The sequence below is a fragment of the Oncorhynchus keta genome, chromosome 12, assembly GCF_023373465.1.
Source record: "Oncorhynchus keta strain PuntledgeMale-10-30-2019 chromosome 12, Oket_V2, whole genome shotgun sequence".
NCBI classification, from domain to species: domain Eukaryota; kingdom Metazoa; phylum Chordata; class Actinopteri; order Salmoniformes; family Salmonidae; genus Oncorhynchus; species Oncorhynchus keta.
The window spans coordinates 1,313,856-1,328,404 of NC_068432.1; the positions used below are offsets into that span (position 1 = coordinate 1,313,856).

General features: G+C 41.4%; 1 protein-coding gene across 2 annotated transcripts in view; it reads left to right on the forward strand.

Annotated features, from left to right (window-relative positions):
* Window positions 1–244: 244 nt before the first annotated feature.
* LOC118390843 (clathrin interactor 1-like) overlaps window positions 245–14,549 on the forward strand; it is a 34,990-nt gene continuing 20,685 nt past the window's right edge. For both annotated transcript variants that reach the window (XM_052457600.1, XM_052457601.1), the window contains exon 1: window positions 245–463. In XM_052457600.1, the coding sequence (XP_052313560.1) occupies window positions 423–463 (41 nt within the window). In that variant the 5' untranslated portion in view covers window positions 245–422. The remainder of the gene's footprint in view (window positions 464–14,549) is intronic.

Consider the following 14,549-nt stretch of genomic DNA (forward strand, 5'->3'; position numbering starts at 1 on the left):
TTGTTATAGAGATTTCAGAGACTGGGTGTAGAAGTGAGATTCTGCTGGGTCCCAGCACGTTCGGGTGTGGAAGGGAATTAAATTGTTGACCAGTTAGCCAAAATAGCTTTAAACTTCTGTTCAAAGTTTTTTTTTTTTTTTGAAATGTTGTAAAACGTGATTGACCATACACTCCAACACAGGAGGTGGCGGCATGCACCTCTAACGTTTGTTTGCGGACCGCCATTATATCATAGAAGAAGAACAAGCTCGCCGCGCTCCCGACAGTAGTAATTTGCGCGGCCCGTTTGCCGCTAACGGAGCTGGCTAGCTGAAAGGACTCGGAATTCTGTTGTCGGTGACACAAATCCAAGTCCATCTGTGGTTGTAAACAGACTGGACGGTGCATTATTGAGGCGGCGAGCCCTTGGTCGAGAGTCTACATGCTAAATATGTGGAAAGTCCGAGAACTGGTGGATAAAGCGTGAGTATTCTTGCAGTTATCGTGTTGACGTTTTGTTGCAAGGCCCGTTTATGTTAAGGACAAGGGATTCACTGATCTCGTGACGTCACACTGTTTTCTCAGCTGATGGTTCATTATGGGTAACGTTACTGTTTCAGCCTTGTGTACAACATGAAATAACATTAAATCATGTATTCTCCTCTGATCTTTTTGCTAATGTCCATTCTAAGCATACATGCAAAGTAGCATCCCCACCCCCCTCTTCCAGGCTGCTAACTCAGGAAAGTAACGTTAGCTGATGATGTATGGTTAATGCTAACGCGTTAGTTAGTCTCATCCCGTGTCTCTGAATCGGTCCCGTTGATGTCCACTATCATCCATTTCCTGCTAACAGTATTTGTTTTACATTGCTAGATGATTTCTTACTCCATTACTAAATTATACTGCAAGGCCCTCGCTCACTGCCACCTAACATTAGCTAGTTAGAAATCTTACAAAACGGGCAAATTTAGCGTAACATGAGCTAATTAGCTAGCATAGCTAAGCTAGCCACAATGACAGCCAAGACCTTTTCGTTTCATTGTGTCCATAACATTACGGACTATGGAAGTTGAACTTAATGACCATTCTATTGTTTTTAATAGTTAAAACGTTTTATACGAACACAATTACTGGCTAGTTAGTTAACTAGTTAGGTAGCTAGTTAGCTGCTGCTGGCTTAGATAGTTAACTAACATGTATTTGTCTGTGCACTAACCTACTGTATTGTAGCCAGCTGCCGGTTAGCTTCAGGAGGACTTTGCAGCAGAGCCTAAGAGCTGTATGCCGAATAGGGTAAACAGGGTCCTCATGCCTCTCATCAAACACTTTGACTGAAAGTGCACCTGAACCACGAGGAATTGCAACACAGCACCAACATAATCTCTTAGCTAACGTCTCACTGGGGGGCATTTTCTTTATAGCTAGTTAACATGAGCTAAATTAGACTAGTATTCCACCAGCAGCACAAACGATGTCACCTTCATATGGTAATGCGGAAACCTTAAATAAAAGCCAGCGTTGCAAAAGGTATTGCATTTGAATCAATTGTCACTTTTATTGTGCCAACAAGAAAATACAGGAAGTAATTTACGAAAACAAATAAAAAAGTATTGTTTTTAAAAACATTTTTTTCACACCATACTGATGAAAAAGTTATGTTGACACTGGTATGTTGAGATTATTGGGCTGTTGAGAGAACTAACTACTCTACCTGTTTTAGCTAAAGTGGGGCATGAAATACTCAGTAGGGTCTCCACAAACCAAATATGGTTCATTTTTGTGTTGCATGGCCTGCTCGTGGCTTTTCACTCTGCCCCTTCCATAGCCCCCAATGCAATACACTTGTAATAGGTTGTACGTGGGATACATATTGGCTTGTAGAGAGAACTTTTCTACCTGTGTTGAATATCAGTTGGAGATGCAAAACAGGTTTTTGAGGGGTGCTGAGGAGTATTTCTATCTGTAATAAAGCTATTTTGTGTGGGAAAAACTAAATTCTGAGTGGCTGGGCCTGGCTCCCCCGTGGCTGGGCCTGGCTCCCCCGTGGCTGGGCCTGGCTCCCCCGTGGCTGGGCCTGGCTCCCCCGTGGCTGGGCCTGGCTCTCCCCGTGGCTGGGCCTGGCTCTCCCCGTGGCTGGGCCTGGCTCTCCCCTGTGGCTGGGCCTGGCTCTCCCGTGTTGCTGGGCCTGGCTCTCCCGGTGGCTGGGCCTGGGCTCTCCTTGGCAGAAATCTGCTAAAGGGGTTGGAACCTGGGAAATCACTGACGCCTCTCCCAATCAAATGCCCTGGGTACTCACCAGAGGTGTCATAGGCCCAGTGCCAAAGAAGCACTGGGACAAAACATTTTAGAGCCAGCTGCCTAGCATTTCTCTGTTATGTTTAGAACCCAAGATGGGAGAAATGGTCTGCCCAGTAATGTGAATTCCCTAGCAAGACACAATTAGGGCCTAATACCTAGATAACTAACTTCTTAGTGCTGAGCGATTAGTGCTTTTTGAGGTTTTTCGGGTTGATTATAAAAAATACATTCATTTCGGTTTTCGATATTTGGTTGAATGCTGTAACACAGTTTCATCTATAGAGCTGCTGTTTCGGGTTGATTATAAAATACATTCATTTCGGTTTTCGATTATTTGGATTGAATGCTGTAAAACAGAATAAATGTTGGTAGTGACTGGCAAATCACTATTTTGTCATTTTTTAAAAGTAAGTAAGGCATACTTTTATGACTGCTGAATACCAACTATAAGTCGCTTAGATCATGTGTTTTCAGGTAGAGAAAGCCCTGCAAAGCAACTGCTTTCAATCCCTCTTGCGAGTTCTCTCTTCGGTTCCGTCAACAAGGTCTCTGCGTCTGCTCCACACAGACTGAGACCGGACAAGTAAGCGGGCGCTCAATGGGATTATGATCATTGTAGTTAATTACCACATTTTCTGTGCTAAACTGTGTAGAATATTGGCCTGTTGGAAACTACAACTCCCTACTACATCGCACAATTCGGGCTTGATCTCAACAGAAACTGAGCATCGATCTCACAGAAAAAAATTAAACTAACGTTGGTCAATTAGTTGTTTAAAAAACACAAAATAATATAATTTTCAGTTAATCACTCAGAACAAATATTTTTTCAAGGCACTGTATCCCATGTACAGTTATTGCATTGAGGGCTATAGAGTGGAGAACGAAGTGCTGCTGGATATGTACGCCAGTCCCCCTCCAAATCTAACCATATTTGGTTAGTAAAGACCCTATTGCGTATTTTCCACCCGACAACTTCTCTACAACTAGTAAGTATCCCCCATACAGTGTATTGTATCACAGTGAATAGTGTGGGTGGAGTAAGGAGTCATCAGCACTCAGTATTAAACCTGTTGCCCGTCACAAGTTAAATAAAAACAAGAGACCATTTAAATTTAGCAGACTATTGAGTAATTCCAATAACATAACTGTATTTAAAAATATATATATTTCTTTAAATATAACATACACATGAAGCTAGCTTTCAACATATCAGTATCTGTGTAAACTTTCAAAAGAAATGCTACTATAAATAAAACAATGTTCAAAATAAAATGCATCAAATGTATCTTTTTTTTCTCTTTTTTTTCGGTAGTTGCAATTTTGGTTGGGGGTATACAGATTTCATATTGGCATACTGTCCTTCTCATCGGGGGATTTTCAGTATTGCCGTCTTAGTACACATGGGGGTGCTAAAAATGCAACAACAAAAAAGCACATTTCGTGTCTTATCAGATAGAATTTGCACAAAGTATTAGCAAATTTCAATAGAAGCTGCTAGCTAAATATGCTAACATTTAACATTTAAGTCATTTAGCAGACGCTCTTATCCAGAGCTAACGAGCGCAAACTAAAATAAACTATTTGCAAAGACAGGGAGGAGCAGACGGGCAAGAATGGAGAGGAGAAAAAATAAACGCACGGAAATCAAGAACTCATCCAAAACGTTTTGACTTCTCAAACACGACAGAAAGCTAACACTATATGATGCCCGGTCTCCTTATTAATTCAGTCACTTCCATAGATACCTAGCAAGTTAAACCAAATACAAAGCTGGAATCACCAGCTCCTGCTTTCTCCTGTTGTGCTATTTACAAACAAACATGTAACTCGCTCAACTTTTCTGGGGAACTAAGCTTCATATTGTGACAGGTGAAATGAAGAACGCAATCTGCTTTTATCTCCTAACATATTGCACAAGTTGACTGCAGGTATTTAACTTAAATTGGCTACGAATATTCACATTTATTGAAAAACTTCAAATAGTATTGACGTTATTGAAAAACCATCCCCTGGCGTTTTCCAAGTACCCCGGTATACCGCCCAAGCCTAGTTCTAATGCTATGAAAAACAGTTGTACTGCACTAGTGCTAAGAAAATCGATAATCCCAACATTTAGCCTGTCTTTGCAGGGGCACTCTTATTTTGAAATGTGCTGCCAGCATAATATCCTGATGCTCGGAGAACAGAATTCAAAATTAGTGTGTTGCACATGAGCTCATATGTCGGCTATGGACATTTTGTACGGCATGGTGCTTACCAGACATTATTTCAATTAATCGCTAGAGGGGTTTGAAGTTTGTATACCCTGACAACACTTATTTAATCATTCCTGCTTCAGTATTGGAGAAGTTCAAATTGGTGAGTGCAACCGTTTATGTCAACACAGCTAGCTATGATCATGAGAAAAGCCTCTGTGGCACAAATATCTTGCATTGCAAGCCCTGCAGCTTAGTGCTTCAAGGTTGTGCAAGATGTTGTAAGGGTAGCTAAGTAACCACAAAGTATAAAATAGAAAGACATTTTGTCCTGAGGCATAGCCTACTTCTCATTGGAAAGAGCGTATTTGACCTCTGGGTTGAAATGTGCAGTCACTGTGGTCATTTGACTAATACAGTTTTGAAACCAAGTGGTGTGTTTCTAGCACCTATCTCCCTATGCCAGCATAAAGTCATGAATCATGGCAGTTCTTGTATCAACCCTGCATACAACCACTTTCTGCAGGATTACCTTTCTCATGCTTTTAAGTTAGGCTTAATATAGGGAGGGACTTAAATACCATCACTGGTCTAGCCATTCAGGACCTATTGAAAATAGCCTATTTATAATCTGCTGTGTTTTGATTTGAATCAAAAAGTTTATTTGCATGCAGAGTAGATTCAAATCATGCATACACTTTAGTCATAAAGAATGCATGAAATGAGAATGCTGATGAGCAGTAGAAAGAGGTGAAGGATATGAATGGCGTATTCTGATGCAAAACTTCGCCCACCTCCCCAATGAATGGCGCTCTGATGTCACTGTGACCTCTGATCTTCAATTATGTGCTTGTTGAGATGGTGGTTTGTAAGGTGCAAAGCCAGGCTAGACTCCATGTAGGTAGACAAGATTCTGACTGAATGCACTCATCCTTGATTCCAAACAGAAGGTTTGTAAAGGAAGAGGATTCTTTCATTGTGCAAACAGACAAACGAGCCCAGTAATTGAAAAGTGTCCTTTCTTGCGTCTTGTCTCCTCATTTTGAAAGGAACTCCATGGTTTTATGAAGGACTGTAAACATCAATTTACCGGAAAATGATTCCCTATAGACTTCAATGGTTTTAAAGCATTGGGCCAGTAACCGAAAGGCGGCTAGGTGAAAAATCTGTCTGTGCCCTTGAGTGAGGCGCTGAACCATAATTGCTCTTATAAGTCGCTCAGGACAGGAGCGTCTGCTAAATGACTCAAATGTAACATTTAATGGAGGAAATGCTAGCTAGCTATATACATTTCAGCTGTCCTGCTAAAGGCTAGCCAGAGCCCTGATTAAAAATAAAACATGTTCTAAATGTATAGTCAGCAAGCTAGCTCAGCTCCTAATTGCAGTGTTGGATAGATTGCTAGCTAATATGTTCCATCTATGAAAATAGCTACAATTATCTCACTTTATTTCAACTTATCCAATCTTTACCCGGCACTGGGCATCTGTAGCTAGCCCATCTGTAGCTAACATTAGCTAGCCCATCTGTAACACCCCTCAGCTAGCTGAGTTCTGTTTATTTCATTATTTTACATATTGTTTGAACACCAAATGGCCACAAGCTGCCTGCCAGTAGGTGGAAGCTAGCTATCTAACGAACTAGCTAACTAGATAGCCAATGCTATTGCTGAGGCAGGGATATCTTGCCAGCGCGCATTGGGTGACTGCAGCAGTCCTATAACGTTAGCAAGCAAAGACAACCTGTGTTTTCAATGAAGAAGCTGGCTTGGTAGCACACATTTCCTTAACTGATTCCCATGATGGCTCCATAGACTGCCATAAGTTAGCTGACCCAACTCAATGATGAAGGAAGTTCATCAGAAACTTTCTTCACCATAGAGTTGCGTTTTAGCGAGTTTGCTGAGCTGGGGATATGGGGTTATCATAAATTGTACTAGCTAGCTAGCTTACTTCTCTGCTCTGGCATAAACCATAGCCTACATGTCGACATGTAATCATTGAAATTTGAGAGTTGTTTTCAACTGCTAGCCTGCTACCAGGTTTGGACTAGTTACCTGCTTGCTTGCTAGTAGCTAATGTTATACACAGAAAATAACAAACTCTTTAAAGGATGATATTTTTACTTGGCTGTGATCTGATATCGTTCTACACTGAGTGTACAAAACATGCTCTTTCCATTAAATCCACTTTAAATCCACTTTAATCCGTGTAGATGAAGGGGAGGAGATGGGTTAACGAATGCTTTTTAAGCCTTGAGACAATTGAGACATGGATTGGCACATTCAGAGGGTAAATTGGCAAGAATAAGGTACCCTGTTCAAAAAGTGCCTTTGAACAGGGTATGGTAGTAGGTGCCAGGCGCACCGGTTTGTGTAGAACTGCAACGCTGCTGGGTTTTTCACTCAACAGTTTCCCATGTGTATCAAGTAGAGGTAGACCAATTATGATTTTTCAATGCCGATAGCGATTATTGGAGGACCAATAAAAGCAGATACCGATTAATCGGCTCAATTTTGGGGGGATTTCATATATGTGTGTGTGTGTGTGTGTGTGTGTGTGTGTGTGTGTGTAATAATTACAACAATAGTGAATAAACACTTATTTTTAACTTAATACATAAATAAAAATACATTTAGTCTCATATAAATAGTGAAACACGTTCAATCAGGTTTAAATAATGCAAAAACACTGTTGAAGAAAGTAAAAGTGCAATATGTGCCATCTAAAAAAGCTAACGTTTAAGTTCCTTTCTCAAAACATGAGAACATATGAAGGCTGGTGGTTCCATTTTAATATGAGTCTTCAATATTCCCAGTTGAGAAGTTTTAGGTTGTGGTTATTATAATCAAATACAATTTTATTGGTCACATACACATGGTTAGCAGATGTTAATATGAGTGTAGCAAAATGCTTGTGGTTCTAGTTCCGACCGTGCAGTAATATCTAACAAGTAATCTAACAATTTCACAACTACCTTATACACACAAGTGTGAGGGAATGAATAAGAATATGTACACATATATGGATGAGAGATGGCCGTATGGCAGAGGCAAGATGCAGTAGATGGTATAGAGTACAGTATATACATATGAGCTGAGTAATGTAGGGTATGTAAGCATTATATAAAGTGGCATTGTTTAAAGTTACTAGTGATGCATTTATTATATCCAAGTTTTAATTGTTAAAGTGGCTAGAGATTTTAGTCAGTATGTTGGCAGCAACAAAATCGATGAACAGCATTCTTACATGGGTATTCCTCTTGTCCAGATGGGTTAGGGCAGTGTGATTGCGTCGTTTGTGGACCTATTGGGGCGGTAAGCAAATTGGAGTGGGTCTAGGTCTAGGGTGTCGGGTAGGGTGGAGGTGGAGGTGATATGATCCTTGACTTGTCAGAAACGGTGAATCAGAAACTTTATGTCCAAAAATGATGCAGAAAAATTAATCCATGCTTTTGTCACTTCTAGGTTAGACTACTGCAATGCTCTACTTTCCGGCTACCCGGATAAAGCACTAAATAAACTTCAGCTAGTGCTAAATACGGCTGCTAGAATCCTGACTAGAACCAAAACATTACTCCAGTGCTAGCCTCCCTACACTGGCTTCCTGTCAAAGCAAGGGCTGATTTCAAGGTTTTACTGCTAACCTACAAAGCATTACATGGGCTTGCTCCTACCCATCTCTCTGATTTGGTCCTGCCGTACATGCCTACATGTACGCTACGGTCACAAGACGCAGGCCTCCTAATTGTTCCTAGAATTTCTAAACAAACAGCTGGAGGCAGGGCTTTCTCCTATAGAGCTCAATTTTTATGGAACGGTCTGCCTACCCATGTCAGAGACGCAAACTCGGTCTCAACCTTTAAGTCTTGACTGGAGACTCATCTCTTCAGTGGGTCATATGATTGAGTGTAGTCTGGCCCAGGAGTGGGAATGTGAACGGAAAGGCTCTGGAGCAACGAACCGCCCTTGCGGTCTCTGCCTGGCCGGTTCCCCTCTTTCCACTGGGATTCTCTGCCTCTAACCCTATTACAGGGGCTGAGTCACTGGCTTACTGGGGCTCTCTCATACCGTCCCTGGGAGGGGTGCGTCACCTGAGTGGGTTGAGTCACTGATGTGATCATCCTGTCTGGGTTGTGCCGTGGCGGAGATATTTGTGGGCTATACTCAGCCTTGTCTCAGGATGGTAAGTTGGTGGTTGAAGAGATCCCTCTAGTGTTGTGGGTGCTGTGCTTTGTCAAAGTGGGTGGGGTTATATCCTTCCTGTTTGTCCCTGTTCGGGGGTGTCCTCGGATGGGGCCACAGTGTCTCCTGACCCCTCCTGTCTCAGCCTCCAGTATTTATGCTGCAGTAGTTTGTGTCGGGGGCTAGGGTCAGTTTGTTATATCTGGAGTACTGATCCTGTCAACAATGAACCATTTTATTTTAACTTAATATAATACATCAATAAAATCAATTTAGCCTCAAATAACAAAGCTAACGTTTATGTTCCTTGCTCAGAACATGAGAACATATATGAAATCTGGTGGTTCAATATTCCCAGTTCTTCAATATTTCCAGTTCAGAAGTTGTAGTTATTATAGGAATTATGATGCGTTGACTCTTTCTCCCTATACCATTTGTATTTCATATACAGTTGAAGTCAGAAGTTCACATACACCTTAACCAAACTCCATTTTTCTAAATTCCTGACATTTAATCCTCGTAAAAATTCACTGTTTTAGGTCAGTTAGGATCACCACTTTATTTTAAGAATGTGAAATGTCAGAATAATAGTAGAGAATATTTTTTTTCAGCTTTTATTTCTTTCATCACATTCCCAGTGGGTCAGAAGTTTACATGCACTCAATTAGTATTTGGTAGCATTGCCTTTAAATTGTTTAACTTGGGTGAAATGTTTCAGGTAGCCTTCCACAAGCTTCCCACAATAAGTTGGGTGAATTTTGGCCAATTCCTCCTGACAGAGCTGGTGTAACTGAGTCAGGTTTGTAGACCTCCTTGCTCGCACACTCTTTTTCAGTTCTTCCCACAAATTTTCTATAGGATTGAGGTCAGGGATTTGTTATGGCCACTCCAATACCCTGACTTTGTTGTCCTTAAGCCATTTTGCCACAACTTTGGAAGTATGCTTGGGGTCATTGTCCATTTGGATGACCCATTTGCGACCAAGCTTTAACTTCCTGACTGATGTCTTGAGATGTTACTTCAATATATACACCATTTTCCTTTCTCATGCAGCCATCTATTTTGTGAAGTGCACCAGTCCCTCCTGCAGCAAAGCACCCCCACACTTTTCGTACCAAAGTACGTTCATCTCGAAGGAGACATAATGTGTCTCTCCTGAGCGGTATGACGACTGCGTGGTTTCATGGTGTTTATACTTGCGTACGATTGTTTGTACTGATGAACATGGTACCTTCAGGCATTTGGAAATTGCTCCCAAGGATGAACCAGGTTTTGCTGATTTCTTTAGATTTTCCATGATGTCAAGCAGAGAGACACTGAGCTTGAAGGTAGGCCTTGAAATACATCCACAGGTACACCTCCTATTGACTCAAATTATGTCAATTAGCTTATCAGAAGCTTCTAAAGCCATGACATCATTTTCTGGAATTTTCCAAGCTGTATAAAGGCACAGTCAACTTAGTGTATGTAAACTTCTGACCCACTGGAGTTATGATACAGTGAAATAATCTGTCTGTAAACAATTGTTAGAAAAATGACTTGTCATGCACAAAGTAGATGCCAAAACTATAGTTTGTTAACAAGAAATGTGTGGAGTGGTTGAAAAAGTTTTAATGACTCCAATAGAGGTGGACCGATTATGATTTTTCAACGCCGGATTATTGGAGGACCAAAAAGGCCGATACCGATTTAATTGGCCGATTTTTATTTTATTTTTTATTATTTATTTATTATGACAATTACAACAATACTGAATGAACACTTATTTTAACTTAATATAATACATTTAAAAAATCTATTTAGCCTCAAATAAATAATGCAAAAACAAAGTGTTGGAGAAGAAAGTAAAAGTGCAATATGTGCCATGTAAGAAAGGTAACATTTAAGTTCCTTGTTTGCATGACAACATATGGAATCTGGTGGTTCCTTTTAACATGAGTCTTCAATATTCCCAGGAAATAAGTTTTTAGGTTGTAGTTATTATAGGACTATTTCCCTCTATACCATTTGTATTTCATTAACCTTTGACTATTGGATGTTCTTATAGGCACTTAAGTATTGCCAGCCTAATCTCGGGAGATGATAGGCTTGATGTCATAAACAGCGCTGTACATCAAGCATTACTAAGAGCTGCTCGCAAACGCAGTAAAGGGCTGTTTGAATGAATGCTTACGAGCCTGCTGCTGCCTACCACCGCTCAGACGGCTCTATCAAATCATAGACTTAATTATAATAAACACACAGAAATAAGAGCCTTTGGTCATTAATATGGTCAAATCCGGAAACTATAATTTCGAAAACAAAACATTTATTCTTTCAGTGAAATACGGAACCATTCTGTATTTTGTTGAACAGGTGGCATCCAGAAGTTTAAATATTGCTTACATTGCACAACCTTCAATGTTATGTCATAATTATGTAAAATTCAGGCAAATTAATTACGGTCTTTGTTAGGAAGAAACACCGTTCGCAACAAGCCAGGCGACCCAAACTGTTGCATATACAGTACCTTGACTCTGCTTGCACTGAACGCAAGAGAAGTGACAATTTCCCTCGTTAATATTACCTGCTAATATGCAGGTTTAAAAAATATATACTTCTGTGTATTGATTTTAAGAAAGGCATTGATGTTTGTGGTTAGGTTCATTTGTGCAACAAATTGGCTTTTTTTCGGGAATGCACTTTTGTTAAATCATCACCCGTTTGGCAAAGTTGAATTAGGCTGTGATTCAATGATAAATTAACAGGCACCGCATTGATTATTGACAAGCTAGTTAACCTAGTAATATCATCAACCATGTGTAGTTAACTAGTGATTATGTGAAGATTGATTGTTTTTTATAAGATAAGTTTAATGCTAGCTAGCAACTTACCTTGGCTCGTTGCAGCCACAAGGTCCTTTTGACGCTGCACTCGCGTAACAGCTGGTCAGCCTGCCACGCAGTTTCCTCATGGATTGCAATGTCATTGTCCAAAAAGGCCTATTTACCGATTGTTATGAAAACTTGAAATCGGCCCTAATTAATCGGCAATGCCGATTTAATCGGTCGACCTCTAGTATCAAGAATGGTCCACTTTAATAGGACGACCTCTAGTCTCAAGTTTTTAGGGAGAGTTCAATTGGCATGCTGACTGCAGGAATGTCCACCAGAGCTGTTGTTAATTTCTCTAAATACTGAACAGAACCATTAACAACTTTCTCCAACCAGGAAACAAATGTGCTTGCTATTGTTACATAACGGTAATTTATTCTATAGCAGACAGAGGCTCCAGTCGAGTGCCTGGGGGGGGCACTGCACTGCACACGTCGCTTCAGTGTGTTTGGCCAGTTGAATTGTATTTCTGTTGAGGTCTGACATTTTTCACAGATGTCTTGCAGAATATGCATTTAGGCTAGTCGATGGGTCATTGAGCCATATAGCCTGTACCTAGAGGTCATTCTGAGTACTCTGTGGCTGATCAATGGATCAATTATATCTGTCTGAGACTTAAGTTGAGACATTGATGGGAGGAACTTTGAGAGTGATCCTCTAGAATTTCTTGTTTTTTTTCTTTTTCTTGTAGGTTATAATACAAAGGTATTCCATCTGTTATTGCGCTAGAGAAGTCATTTATTATTTGAATGATGACTTTGCTTCAAGGCCCACTCCAACTGTCTTTGTGTAGGCATGAGTCCTGTGTTCAGTATGACAAACCATGATATTGATGATATCATTGCATTGACTAACAATATCCCCTATGACGGCTTCTTCATGTCCTGGCTGTGTTTTTAATTCTTTTGACTTTCTCCGCCAGTTAATGGACAGAAAGTCCCATCTAATGCAGTAAGATCAATATCATGGCGGGACTGATGGCTTTGTGTGGGGAGATCTCAGAAGGCGTCACTCTGTGGAGAATGAAAAAATGTCAAACATTGCACTATTATGTGGAGAGATGTGATCTGTTGAAGGGAGCAGAGGAAACCTGCTCCTGAAAACATGAGAGAGAGGAGGGGAGTTTTGACAACTCTCGCTCGGATAAGATCTGAGGACTCGCAAACTCTTGCGAAGACAAACGTGAAGAAATGATCCGTCCATGTTTTCTTCCAACTCTTTTTGAGGCAATATGGTTCCAGAAGTTCTTCAGCTTGCCCTTAACTGGCCTCACTGTCTAGGCTGAACCATGTCATGACTGAGCCACCCTTTTAGCAAATGCAAATTATCCTTTTAGGTTACAGTAATAAACAGAACTTCAGAACCATCAGCCAACCTGCAAATACATTTTATCAGTAAATTATCTTCCTAGGCATGACTCCCAGCAGTACAGTATTCTATATCCTCCCAGCACACTGCAGTGTGATCAGCGCCACTTCTGTGTGAAGTAGCTTCAGGAATAGACCTACTCAAAATCAACCGAGCTTGCAGGCTGCATCCCCTAGGGACTTTTCTCCCTGGCAAATGTCCTTGTCCGTCCAGTGCCTCTTGCTTCTAATGAGCGTCAGTGAGCGGCGCGCTCTCAACCTCCCTCCCTCCCTCGCTCGCTGCTGTTGTCCCCTGTGTCCCCTTCATTACTCTCACCACTATCTCCATTTGAAAACTGACCTCTAGAACCACTGTTCCTCAGAAGCAGCAGGTGATGTTTATCTTCTAGTGTAGGAGGAGGGAGAGAGGAGAGTGAGGACTGGAGAAACTAGAGGTTGTTTCATGTGCAGGGCTTTGGCTTTTCAGCAGTGGCCCGCTAGGCTGTGTTCTCCACTGCATGTGTAAATAAGCAGGCACATCCTGAGCAGAACAGAGGCGGCAACGGCGGGCCTACTGAACAAAGAGGGCCAGGATGCAGAGGTTTGGAAGGGAAGCCTGGGCTCTGTTTCCTTCTCCCTTTCAGTCAGAGCCACTGCTCACCTTCTTTTGTCTCATCTTCAGCTGAATATTTTTCACACAGCGGGCCCTTCTGTCGGTGTGTGTGTTTTCTAGGCTGTTTGAAATGTAAGCACATCGCCGGTACGCTTGCCGTTCAGGCCATCTGCTTTTATAAACCGCTGTCATTCATTATTCAGTGGACTAGGATTTCCCTCATCTTGGAGCAGCTTTGCTGTGGAGAAGCTCTCGCTCTCTGTCACTCATGCTGGCGCGCGGACACTGACTGTATAAATTCTCTTTGCGTTTGTTAATCCAGCCACCATGAAGCACACACGCTTCATACACCTGAAGATGTGTATTCCGTTTCATTGAATGTCCAGTTCTACCCAGTGTTCTGTTTGGAACAAACCGGCTTGAGCTGTGGGGTCAACTTGCTGTTGAGAGTTAGTAGAATACACAAGGTGAAATTTCAACATTTGCTTGTGCATCAGCAGTTTTGTCAGTCACTGACACACACACTTTTTTTTAGATTGGTAAGTTACAGTAGTCTAGCCAGCCGTATAAACTTGTAGTAATCATGGTCGAATTACTGACCAGAAGCCCCTATTGATCTTTCACTCGGATGTATTAAAAACTGCAAACATTTCTCTCCGCCTTATGGCAAAATATGTATAATTCCAGCAAACTTGCTTTTGAACTCAAAAGCTAAAATGTTCTGCAACAAAAATTCACCTAGAGCCCCCAAAAGGCTAGGGCCAGCTCTAACTGCATGTGTGGGTATGGATGTCGGTACACAGACCCGCGAGCCACTGCGGCTCCACATGATGAGTTCAGATTTTTTGTGGCCCCCACCCCTTCAAAGTTGGACATCCCTGATCTAGAGTCTCTGTGTAGCCTATGGGTGATCGGTTGGCCGTTATCTCAGGCTTCAAGTTTGTTTATTCGTCAAATACATATGATATACATTTGAGTACAGTGCAATGAAATGCTTACATGCAGACTTGATATAATTGGCTCGTTCATCACTCTCGTCTCGTCATTCTTTCCCC